This window comes from Pundamilia nyererei, unplaced genomic scaffold (assembly GCF_000239375.1).
Source record: "Pundamilia nyererei isolate P.nyererei 1_Seehausen unplaced genomic scaffold, PunNye1.0 scaffold00140, whole genome shotgun sequence".
In the NCBI taxonomy this organism is placed as follows: domain Eukaryota; kingdom Metazoa; phylum Chordata; class Actinopteri; order Cichliformes; family Cichlidae; genus Pundamilia; species Pundamilia nyererei.
This window is the reverse complement of record NW_005187541.1, coordinates 1,619,025-1,632,535: the sequence shown is the minus strand read 5'-3', so window position 1 is coordinate 1,632,535 and position 13,511 is coordinate 1,619,025. Positions and strand designations below refer to the sequence as shown.

The window sequence follows — 13,511 nt, the reverse complement described above, 5'->3', positions numbered from 1 at the left end:
CAGGTTCAGTGAGAATCCTGTCTGAAAAGTTCTTAACCCATTTCTCCTGACTGACTTCAGGTGTGTTTTCTTCTCTGGGTTGTGTAGGTTCAGGATGAGGAGTGTGTGTTTTTGAAAGCAAGGCGTGAAATTTCCTGCGTTGTCTTTCTTTTCCTTGGACAAGGCCCGCTGAGCCTTGTCCACAAACTTGTAAACCTCTTCTAAGATTGGCGAGGGTAGAAGGATTGGCGAGGGTAGAAGGATTTCCAGTTCCTGCAGGGTCTGGCTGATCTTGATCTGGAGGGTATCTATGGTGAAATGGACCTGTCTTATCCTTTCACTTAATTTATTAAATTCAATAAATTAAGTAAAATGAGATAAAAGAAAAAGAAAGTGAAATAAAGGAGCTAGAAAACAGTAAATTTAAAAAAAACGAATATAGATGTCTTATGCAGATGTGCAGCTCTGTAAACATGCAGGAAGCTGTTGTAATCAGTTTTATCATGTTATGTAATCTCCCCATGCAAAGACGTGCGTTTATCTCAGTTTTTAGAAAGGGCTTAATTCCGGTGCCTGTAACCCCGTCACGTCAAGTCCAGTATCGGGTTATGTTTATCAGAAAAAAGCATGTTTTTGCTGGATTATAAGTTTTAATATTTATGTTTATTGTCCGACTACCAGCTTGTTCCTAGCTTATTATGTTATCTTGGCGAGTGAGGGATAAGTGGGCTGTGTCCCCCGCTCGCACTCACAGCTGGCGCACCAGCGGAGCAAGTCTTTACGCACAAGGCATCATTGGCTGAGAAGCCACGCGTGTCGCAGGGAAGACGACGAACCAGTAAACAGCTTGAAGCAAAGCGGTGAAGTATCGGGCAGTTGGTGTCTGTGCGGAGTCTCAGCTACAGTTTGTCGATCTGCGGACTGATTTGGATCGTTTTTATTTCTGGAGCTGTCCGCGGTGCTGAAACATGAATCAAAGCGCAGGAGCAGTGCAGCACACTCGGAGATACTCAGTGGAGGGAAAGGTAAGCAAAGACTGAGATGGAGCGAATTTCTTTTTCTTCATCTCGTCCATGTTGCCTGATTGAGGATGCATTTGTTACTCATCCCACTGTGGGTTAACTACCAGACTTAGAAACACGCATAGAACTTTTATCTGGAAGTTTGCAGCTGCTTGAATAAGTTACGGTAACTTAAAATCGAGCCACGTGGAGAAAGTTGAAAGTCATTTAAATGACACGGAGACTCGGTGTCACTTGGTGTGATACCTGCAGGCAGAGTTTAGAGATATGATCGGTAGCTTTGTTCCTTTAGTGCAGACACCATGTTGGATAAATGGCTTCTCGGGTGCATCCACTTAATTAAATGATTTATGGGAGTTTAACTATATAGTCAAAGATGTCAGAGCAAGTATTAACGTTTAATGTCGAAGCCTTCAATAGAACTTCCTGATGTGAAACAAGTGAAAGTGACTTTGCTATCAGAATTTTTGGGCTTATTTTTGGGATGCTTCCTAGTAGTATAGAGGTGTTTAGTAAAGATTTTGCTTGTCAGACAGGAGAGGTTGTTGCATAACAGATAACAGAAGTAACTGAAATGTGAAAAAGGTCTCATAGCCAGCAAGTGTGGCCTGAAGGTGGGGCAACCTTCTACATATTATTAAAGTTTATAGGTCAGCTCAAACTTTATCTTTAGGGATGTTTGTGCTCTCAGCATACACGGTTAGATTCTTTTATGCTGCAGGAAAAATAAATACAGGGGGTGATTTGGATATGATATCAAACAAAGAATAAACTGTTCACACAGTGTGCATGAATATGAGCCTCACAATTTTCAAGTTTATTTTACAGCAGTGTTCAACAGTAAAGCAGCTCAAACTGCTTTGAGACATGAAAAAGGATTAAGGCAGCATTTAGAAGCAAAGAGATACACAGAACAAAGTGAGCTGAATAATAGCACAAAAACAGTGCACTAAAAGAAGAACAATAACAAAGAATAGAGCTGAACAAATTGTAGAAGACTCAGACTTGTAGAAGACCTCGCATGTTCTAACAGGTTCTTCTGTTAGGACTGAGCCTCTCTGTTTGAACATGGAGATCATGAAAGGACCCGTTCTGGGGCATTTAAAATGGCTGAGCAGCTCATAATACAACAGGAAACAGAAAATTCTTTTTTAGCCTTAAATCTCCTGTTGTTAAATCGGATTCTTTGTCAGACCACGGGCATGTCTGGCTGCATGCAGGTGACCATGATAGTCCTTATTCTCCATTTCTGAAGGTCTGCTCCAACCAGAACCTGCAGAAGGTGGAGAACTGTTTCATATACCCGTGTTCTAAGCTTATGGACAATGCAGAAACAAACAAGGATTTCCCCTGGCAGACTGTAAAGTGACAGTTCAAATGCAGCATGAGAGGTATACTGAAGAGACTGTATATATTAAATATTGTTTTATGGTGAATTTGCTAAAGGGAATTATTTGATAATCAGCTTAAGAAAGCATGTGAACCTCCTTTTTCTCCACATGCTTGCACATCCAAACATGACCTCATCCATACTTGCCAGTGACATAATATAAATCTGTGGGAAACCATCCACACCACCCGTGCAGGATATGTCAAAGGTCATTGGGATATGCTGAGCTGTAAAGCAGTCCTGTGTCAGGATATTAAATGTTGAACAAATTGAAAGTGTGACGCATTTATAGCCAGTAGATCAATGTCATTAGCTCCTTATGTTCTATATATAGAAGCAGTGAGTCGAGTCAATTCAGAGACATCACCCTGGAAGTGTTTGACTGACAGATTAATGAACAAATGGACCAACTAAGTGAAGTTTCTATTTCTAGACTCACACTACTAGTGTGGCTGAAAATGTAGAGTTCTCTCTGAGGAGCAGAAATTAATTTCACTCACCTTGGCTATATGTTACAGTCTCTGCTTGTCTCATTACATCCAGCATTCAGTGGCCATTAAAACCAGCTGCAAAGAAAATGGAAATTGAGGACAATTGTGACACTGCCCCCCCTTGGGCTTTGGTGGAGAAATAAATGTGCATGCATTGCCCGGGGCTATTGCTCATGGTTGTTCATTTTCTTGCCTCCTTTGGTCCAGGCTATTAAATTGTATGTGAGCTGTACATTTGAGACAGAGTTATCCTAAAGATAGGTTCTGAACATTACATGGATTTAGTTTTGTTTACTTGTTTTTACTATTTCACTGCAAAAAACCTCTCTTTAAAAAGTCCCCAATCATGTGTAGGGATTCAAATTTCTTCCAGGAAGTTGGAGTGGGGGATTGAGAAGAGATGAATGGTTTTTGGAAAACAGATTCCGAGTGTGAGTCTCTGAGTCTCTAACTCAAAAGTGCTGCGATTACTTGTTGAGTGCCTTTAACCCACGACTGCCAGGATGCACCAATCACTGTCTTTTTGCTTAATGGAGATTTTGTTACTAAGAGTTTCCCAGAAAAATAACTTAAAGATTGATTTTCCAGCAAAGAAAGGAAACATCATGTGACTATGTAAGCTGTAACTTATTAGAAAGTGTTCTTTTTTTACCACTTGTTGGATCAAGTGTTCATACACAGATTAGTTGTGTCTGCTCATATGTTACATTTGGATTACTCAAAATGTCTCATACTGACTTGTGATGGCAATGCAAATCAGTACAGAAATGGGCAAAAATGAAAGGTTTGGGGGATCAAAGTATATAGATATATGAATGATTCATTCACTCAGTGTTAATAAGTCCATACTTTTCCTCATATACCCCTCAGTGGCTTGATCCTTTTACTTTGGAAAGATGACTTTTTAACAGCTAGATATGGTTCTTTAGTTTCAGCACTCACTAGAATATATTTACCAGACTGGATTTTATGATTTGTGTTGGAATTTTAGGAATCAGCACAGCAACCATTTTGTGACTCAGCATGTCAGTACTTGTTTATCAAGGACAGTGTTGTGTCCATAACTAAAATCGCTGAATATATTGCATGGTTTAGTATTTATTTTTGACCGAATTTTACATGTTCCTGTGAACCTTATTACTAGTTTCCGATGCCCCCATGTGCTGCCCCATTTAAAAAAAAAAAAATGCCAGAAAATCTATGCTAACATGTACATTTTTCATTAGCCAGGTGTAACAAAAGATAAAGCGTTTACCAGACTGATGATCCCTAGTGGACTACCCATATACTTGAGGCAAGACTCACAGCTAAGAAAGGGCTTCCTAAGTGTTACGTATCCGTCTTTATCCCAGCTTTAGTCTTGAAGTGTATGATCACACACTTTTTTTGTGAACTGCAGATTCCCATTGTCTTACTTTGTTTGGATTCCCTCGCAGGCATGTTGTTATCAAAAGAAATATGTCACCAGGATATAAAAGTGCTCTGGGGCTGGACTCCATCTGCTGTGGGGAACGATGCAGATAAAAGGCACATGCTGCATTTTGGAACAGTGGGTGTTTGCCTTATGCTCACAGCATGATTTGTTAGGGTTTGGCTTAACTTTTTTGTATTGTTTTTATTACATTTTTGTCTGTTTTATCTCTCTTTACTGTGATTATCTAGATTAGGAAACTTACAAATCTATTTACAGGTATTGTTAATGATAAATCTTAAGTAGCTAATATGTGTTGGGTGGATTAGAAAGCATTACCATATCGAAAAAATTAAAGAACCACAAATTATTGGTAAATCTGATCAATTAAAGTAGCTGATTAGTTATTAAAAGATTCAAGTTTCAAGATCTTTTATTTGTCATGTGCATACGGTAGTTATACAAGTACATGCAGTGAAATGTGTCGTGACACGCTCCTCGACTGTGCAAAAAGAGAGAGAAAACATTATATACAGTAACTAGGTAAATATATACAAAGGGGACATTATGTGTAGTAATTAGTGGAGCGGTCAGGAAGGTGTCTGGATGTGGCCGAGCCATCTTCAAACACCTACAAATTCATTAATCTTTCCTTGTAAACCCAAAAAAAGAAAACAATGTGAGGATCTGTCCTCACATTGTCACACTGGATTTGTCCTCCTCCAACAACTGTTTAAGTGTTTTTGCATTTTGAATAATGTAAACAGGTGAGAACAACATACTGTAAGTGAAGACCCATTTGTGTTTGTTTGTTTGTTTGCTAATTTATTTCAAACATGTAAACAATATACAGGTACATTTAGTAAAGAAAATAAGAGAGAAAAAATACTATACAAAAGTCAATACATATCAATATTGCTACTGCTGATTCATTTACATGTTGAAAGGGAGTGGGAAGAAGTAGCCTACACCCTTAAGTCTGTGAAGGTTCAAAGTACACCCTTAAGTTATCAGTTAATATTTAGTCAGCTTCCTTACAGATATAATCTGTAAAAAATAGTGAACAGATTTCTGATATAATATATATTATATACTATAATATCACATCATGAATTTTTTTAAATAGAGACATTCACTTAATTTCAACAATTTCTTTATAGTTTGAGAAGATCACATTTTATTTATATTAGTTTTTTCTTGTAGTACGTTGTGTTAGGTAATTGATAGATAGATAGTGGCTAAGTAACTTTTAAATTACAGCTTTAGGAGCATCACTGTGTCATTCTTTCTCGCACTTCTCTCTGCCAAACAGAGACAGTGAGGTTCAGATGTGTTTTCCTTACTGGACACTCCTTTTGGTTCAGGCAGTGCAGGAGGCAGAACACATGATTCCTGCTCGCTTGTTGTGAATACAGTTACATAACAAATGCAAGCAATTGGACATTACACAGACTTTGTACCATCTGTGAATCTAGCTGAATTATACATTTGGCTTATTGCATGCAGGTATTGTCAACAGGCTGAAATGCAGTTGTGAAAAAGGCTAGCATGTATAAACTGAGCAATTAACTAAGGTTTTATTTAGACCACCATTACCCTGCATGAAAAAAAAAATTATCCCTTTTATATTCATTGGAATAAGTTCAAACTAGCTACTGAGTAAGAGCGCCAACATGTCAGCTCATGCCAAGGAAATGCAGAGTGAGCCAGCTGTTCTATCAGTTGTGCCTGCATGATGGTTCACAATGTAAGCAGAGATTTTCTACCGATCTGTTAATCAAACTGAATTTCCTGGACTGTGCTTCATGTTGCAGTGGTACAAGAAGAAAACCTGCAGAATTTGATGCAAATCATTATACTGTGATTGTACTTAAGATACTCTGTGCCCAAGGCTATCTCTTTCTCTCTCTCTCTTTCTTTATATCTATCTCACGTATAGACCACTGATAGTCAAATGTCTCTTATCCATCTTTCTCCCAGGCCACATGTTCCAGTTTTTCTGGGAGACAGAGTCTTCTCAGGCAATCTGGTCCTGGGTGAGAGGGCCAGGCAAAGAGTCAGTTCTCATTTGAGAGTGCCCAAGAGCTGCATGGCTCTGTACGTCTGCGGGTTTACCACCCGTGTTATAAAAATTGGGGTCTGGAGCTTTGTGGATTGAGGAGAGGTGGAAGGCTTTTTCAGTCCCATTCCCAGCTGCTTAAACAAAAATTATTTATATTAAAAGTTTTTTGACCCCGCCATTACTTTCTCAATTTTTAGAGAGTAATCACCCAACTTATTCGCCAAGAGAAAATAAATATATAAATAAATTAGCCAAAGCCCTACCCTGCTGTTAAGTATCAGATATAAAATCCATAAAGTCAACAACATCAGAAACATCAGTTTCACAAGGGCAGTGAGCCCTGCCTGTTCCCACATCAGACAGCTGCTGCGAGGATGTTAAATGGGATATTTATTTATTATGTAGGATGCCAATCCAAATCCTGCTCATAGAGCTTTATTTTATTTCCTCCAGTGTGAGAAAGGTGAGAAATTCCTGGACAGAGGCTTTGTATGTATGAATAATACAAATACAAACACATCCAAAGAATGAATGACAAGTTCAGCTGAAATACAGCAGACTTCTGGATCCCTCCAATGAAGCATGCAGAGCAACAATGCTTCTTTTAGAGATAGTCTGGTGTGTAATTCAAGGGAAAACCTCTTGGAACATTAGTGCTCACCTGAGAAACACCCAGGCACCAAAGCGAGTCCCCACTGTGGGACAGATGGGCAGAACAGTCGGGCTCTTGTTCACTTACTCCCTGCAGAGAATGTTTCAGGAGAATACATGAACAAGACCTTTTCACCAAAACCAACATATGGAAAGGCATCTCTGACACTGTACCAAGCTCTCTAGGGGTGTTCAGACATTCAGTCAACTGTGAAAACTCTTGAAGCTTTATCAAAGTTGCTCTATGTGCATGCACAAACCACAGATTCACCCAACAGACATGAATTAAACACCAGAAAATCCTCTAAGGGAATACAGAATGGCATTCTTAAACATTTAAGGTGACATGACACTATTAAATTTTATGCAAGAATATTTAAGAGTGGAATTAAAAAGTAAACAGCTTTTTGCAAATGATTGACCGATTTTTTTAACTGCTCAAAACGTTTGAGACAGCAAAGGACTGTAGTTTTACTGATGCGTTATAATATTAGACAAGTTGTTGTGCTTCTTCATTTTCAGAATGTATGGGTGTAGACAGAAAGTCTACAACAGGATTTCAATTGCTATTGAAAGACCGCAGAAATGCAGCTTAGGATGAATCCAGCTGTCAGCTTTGTGTACAACGCTGGCTGCTGTCCACATGATGAAGTCATGAGAAAAAAAAAAACCTTGAAATTGATTCAACTCTTACTCAGCCCCTGCCAGCTGTATTGTTGGCTTGTTGTATGTAAGCTCCTTATATTCCACGAGACTATTGTAATTGGAGAAACAAACAACAAAGACAGGATAAGAAAGTGGGTTTGTCATCAGATGTATGTGAACGTGGTAAGCCCTGTTCAACTTCCATTTCCACCACTTTATTTTTACTGTTCCACAAAAAGACAAACAAAAACGGACTAATTAGAAAGACAATTTTTATAACTTCAATATCACTACTTCAGTATTCACAGAGTATTTTTTTATTGAAGTATCAAAGCAGCCTTCATTTTAATATTGCTTGGATCTTCTGGTGTCAGTGCCAGTGAAAAAGTTGTAATTGGTGAAACAGCTGGAGAGCCAATCTGAGTCTTGCTCTGAAAGGAGATGATTGTGATTGCAGTTTCCCAGCAGCTCTCCCTGCTTGGCTCTGTGAGGCGCATGAGGCACAAAGCTAAGAAGACAGGTGGAAGGCAGAAAGGCAATTCTGATAGATTGCATCATTGTCTAGAGGGCAAGGCATGAGTGTTTTTCTCTTTGCATGTTGATTACATGTTATCTGGGTGACATATTACAGCAATTTCCTATCAAGTCTTGGGTTAGGTTATATCCTGGGTTAAGATAGGAAGGAAATAACATTTTAACCCAATGTGGTGTTATACATGGACTGTATATAGAAGAGAGATAGATACATCTTAAATGTAAAGTTAATGTGGAAAAGACATGATGGAATAGAAGTCTGCTTTCAAAACATTGAAAGGGTGATGGACAAATTGCTTACCTCGATGCTCTACAATGGCCGTGTCCATCTCTGTATATACAGTCTATGTTATTATAGAAGCAAGTCCCAGGGTCTGAAATCTTGTTTTATTGTCTCCTCATCTCAGACCACGTCTCATCTAAATGCACAAACTTCAGTTAAAATTAATTATAATAAAACATGCGTGGTAGAAAGCTGCGCTGATTTCATTACCCTCTCTTGTTTTAGAAACTTTCATATGAGCGGCCAAAGTATTAAATTGCTGCTGAAACCTCAGTTAAATTCAGTGATTGGCAGTGTTCATTTATTTGACCGATATCTTTCGCCACCTATTTTGCCAATATACTTTTTTTCTGAAGAATAAGATCATGACTAAATTAAAATGAATGCACAGGACAAAAGCGATGAGGAATGTAACTCGGTTCCTGAGAGATGAAGTTGCACAGTCTGGAAATTTATCTTTGTTTTTTTTTTTTAGTAGATGGTGAAACTGTGGAACCTTAAAGTTGATTAGACACTGAATAAGCTTTATGAATTGACTAGTGGGAAAAGCTTCATGGATCCCACATTATTTTTTTTAAATGACACCTTCTATCATTTGTATCTGTATGAGTAGTTACATCTTTTACATTTGCAGATGTGCAGTATTCACATGGTCCAAAGCTGTGTCGGACTTGAATGAATGAATGAATGACCACATACGCCTTTTGGACACTTTTGACAGTACTAACAAGAAGTACATAAATAATATTTTTTTAGTTTTCATTACGGGACAATTTAACACTAATATGTTAGTGATATAGAGTATGTTTTGTTGATGTCAATCTCAGAGTTACTGTGCTTTCGAAGTATGGGTCTCATCCCATAGAGTGCGTAAAGCTGTTTTCTTTTAGGGTTGGAGAAATGAAACTGTGGAGTGCATGTGAGCAGCAATTCAATTTGACTACCATGTGGGAATCTGTGTTATGAGGCACTTCCACATTTTACACAGTCCACCTTTATCTGTCGATGAGGCTGACTGCAAACTGCCATCGACACAAACATGTTTGCTTTCCCTGCCAGAGTTCAGTTCCACTCTGCTGCCACAGCAATGGCGACAGCTCTTGAAACTGTGACACAAATAAGCTGCCAGGTTTGCATCTAAGATTCATAGACAGTTATTTACAGCGGTTGCAGTTGGTCTTCAGAGTAATTTTGGCATCTCAATTTTGACATTCTTTCCCCCTTAATAGGCGTTTGAATTAAATAAATAAAAACCTTCAAAGCTCCAGAGCTTCTATATCCATTTTCTTCTGCTCTTTTAAGAGAGGCAGTGAGGCATGTAGCCTAATTGAACGCTTTGCAGTTGCCCCCTCTGGAAATCCTGGAAGCCAAACTCAGCAATCAGGCAACCATTCAGCAAGGGGCGACACCTCTTCCCGTCAATCATAAGACAGGACACAGTTTGGTACAATGCTTTGATTTTGTGTTCAAATGGAGTAGAAAACTGTTTCGGCCCAAAATAAAAGCATGCTGAAAGTCGATGCCATAAAATGTAGTGTTCATAAATAGCTGTCATCCAATACTTAGAGGTGAATTGGATTTATAAAATGCTAAAGCTGCTAATGGGCAAGAGTATTAATACAGACAGGAGTGCAGCAGAAGAGGGCCCTCTTTTTGTGTCTGGATTTCTGCTTCAGTAACAGCAAAACTGGTAACAAAGACACTGAAAATGTGACTGGACCGTCCCTGCAGGAGTCTAAAATCTAATAAAATCTAGTGACCCTAGATCTAGTGTCATTCTTGAATGGAGGGCAGGTTTGGACATATTGATTACAAGACAGAAAGCAAGGAGCCAATAAGGCAGTCAATGAGCAGATCAGTGTGATTAGGTTTCTCTGAGTACTGTTTGATGAAAGGCTGACCTGGAGGCAGCGCGTTGATAAAGGGCAAGTGTGAAAAGGTCAACAGTCTCTTAAGATGCCTGGCAGTATGAGACCAGGGAGCAACTGTAGCAACATTGTTAAATGTACAACAGACCGTCATGGGAGTTTAGAAAAGGTCAGGGTATCAGTTTTGTGGTGAAATGACACACAAAGGGCAAAACAAAGTGGTAACATGCACATTGACTTTTTATTCATATGCCATTTCATCTTTAAATAATGCTCATTTGAAAAGTGTTGCTCAACATAATTTAGTGCGTTCCTCCCTGCAGGTGCTCATCCTGATTTCTTCCTCAGTTATTTCTGTATATTTAATTAATGATTGCATTGCGAATAACCAGAAGGTAATGATGATGCTGATATACAGCAGAGACTATACAAAAGATTGATAAAGCTTCTGGGTCTGTAAAGTGGAGCTCAAGTGGATGGATGTGGGGCGATCGTGGCTCAAGAGTTGGGCGTTCGTCTTGTAATCGGAAGGTTGCCGGTTCGAGCCCCGGCTCCGACAGTCTCGGTCGTTGTGTTCTTGGGCAAGACACTTCACCCGTTGCCTACTGGTGGTGGTCCGAGGGCCCGGTGGTGCCAGTGTCCGGCAGCCTCGCCTCTGTCAGGGCGGCTGTGGCTACACTGTAGCTTGCCATCACCAGTGTGTGAATGTGTGTGTGAATGGGTGGATGATTGTGTAAAGTGCTTTGGGGTCCTTAGGACCAAGTAAAGCGCTATACAAACACAGATCATCTTTCTAATGGCCAGCAGGGGGCAATGTCTCTGGTTTCCAAGAGGTTCAGTTGTATATAGGTCGGCCCTCAACTCACTTGATCGATGACTTCAGGAAACACTGTCTTGATGAATTTATAGGTTTATTTGCAATTTGCATAATGTTTGTGGCCCCTGTTCAAGTCTGAAGAGAAATGCAGGGTATGTTGTGAGTTTTTGACTGAAAGGTTGCTGACATTACTATATGGTTGTGCAATATCCTTCAGTTTTTCAGTCAGATCCATCCTTTTCTCGTGACATGTGACACTGAGACTTGTGGTGACTGAGTGTATATTTTGCATGCAGTCTATGTGGTGAGGAAATCACTTACAATCACTACAAATAACAGATGAATTCAGAAAGTAGGGCACAGATACTGGGACATTAGCCAACCCAAGAAGGTGTCTTTATAATGTCATGAAAATTTTTGGTTTGACCATAAACCAGAAGGAAGAGGCAGATGTTATCTGTTTAAAGATTCCACAGCATGTCTCTATCCTGTCTTCTTTCTCTCACCCCAACCAGTCGCAGCAGATGGCCGCCCCTCCCTATGCCTGGTTCTGCCGGAGGTTTCTTCCTGTTAAAAGGGAGTTTTTCCTTCCTACTGTCGCCAAAGTGCTTGCTCATCGGGGGTCATATGATTGTGGGCTTTTCTCTGTATCTATTATTGTTCAATTTACTGTGCAATATAAAGCACCTTGAGGCGACTGTTGTTGTGATTTGGCGCTATATAAATAAAATTGAATTGAATTAAAGGTTTGGCAACCTAAAGATTGTACATGTGCCTACTGTGTTCACTGTGCTGCTGGTATGTAGAAGCCACAGAGAGAAATGGAATGAACAAGGTCATAAATTTATAAATATATGAATAAATGTATTCAGCTAGCTACTGGTTGAATGAAACTGATTAGCATGTCTTAAAATGTCAGTTGCATAATGTTAAATGTAGTTATATAACACTTATTGAACCGTCATTGAGCCATACCACTTTGTTTTAGATGTTTCATTTGAATTGACACGAAGTATAAAAGCGTCTATACAATAGGATTTATAGGAAGTGGGAAGTAGTCTTGGACTTCTAGATTGCTGTGATATTGTTCACATTCTGTTGGACTTAACAGACTCCATAACCACACACGTTTTCTTTTGGAACCTTTTTTTGGTGGTCTGAACTAGATATGGACCTTTAAACTGGATTGTGATCCTATCAGCTTTCATTTTCAGATATTAATCAACCAAAACCAGAACATTTGCACCAGTTAACCAGTTGGTCTTTGGCCAGCATGAAACAGATCAACCATTCGTGTGGCCAATGAATAAATACAAAATCTTTGTCCACTCTTTCTCTGTATGTTCTCTAGCAAACTGTAGTGTTTCATTGTATTTGGCCAGCAAAGACTTTCCTGGAACACTTCCTATGCAGGTCAAATTGGTGCAGCCTCTTACTGATTGTAGACACATGTACTTTGACCCTGCATATGCTGTGATAAAATTTAGGAGCTCTTTGTTTTGCATCAGACAGTTTGCTTTGCTACTCTGTTGCTGGGCCAGAATATCCTGGAAGAATTTCTCAATTTCCTTGCCAGACTCATAGCAATCCAGGCACTTTTATTTTCTAAAGGTCTTATAAAGCTTTTTGCTATTGGAGTGCATGTTGCTATCATACAAAGAGGACATGAGACCTGGGATATCAGGTTTCAGAAGGTTAAATAAGAAAGATTCCACCTGTCAATCATTTTCAGCCATATAATTTATTAGAACATTATAAACCTTCAGGATGTGGCAAATGTAGAGCTATACATACTTTTGGAAAAGTATGTATAGCTCTACATTTGCCACATCCTAAAGGTTTATAATGTTCTAATAAATTATATGGCTGAAAATGATTGACAGGTGGAATCTTTTTTTGTAACTTGAATTATGAAAGTATAAATTTTTTTAAGTATACTGTAGAGATAAAGCTGAATATTTAACTAAAGGCAAACTTTTATTGAGACAAAGTTCAACAAAACCAGAATACAAAGATGATAAAGAGAACAGAAACCACACAGAGGCAAAGCAAGGCAGAAACAAAAGAGAGGAGCATAGCAGACACTTTGACAAATGGAAGTCAGGACTATTTATACATGATGGACTGGCTAAAGGATGACAAACAAGATGGTATAAATATGTTTGTGAAAGTAATTTGGAGGTGAAAGGAATGATGGCAGGTTAAACAGACACGAAGGAGGAAAGAAAAATTATAGCAGCAACAACAACAAAAAGAAATAAGAAAAACATCTACCAAAGCAAAACAGGAAGTGAACAAACAGCCAATGCTGAAACAAGAAATGAAAAAAGCAAAACAAATGGTCAACAGTATTATGAC

At 38.9% G+C, this 13,511-nt stretch overlaps 1 protein-coding gene across 2 annotated transcripts in view; it reads left to right on the top strand.

Moving 5' to 3' along the window:
- The first annotated feature begins 552 nt into the window (after positions 1–552).
- LOC102215387 (inactive dipeptidyl peptidase 10) overlaps positions 553–13,511 on the top strand; it is a 131,775-nt gene continuing 118,816 nt past the window's right edge. For both annotated transcript variants that reach the window (XM_005744212.1, XM_005744211.1), the window contains exon 1: positions 553–1,004. In XM_005744212.1, the coding sequence (XP_005744269.1) occupies positions 948–1,004 (57 nt within the window). In that variant the 5' untranslated portion in view covers positions 553–947. The remainder of the gene's footprint in view (positions 1,005–13,511) is intronic.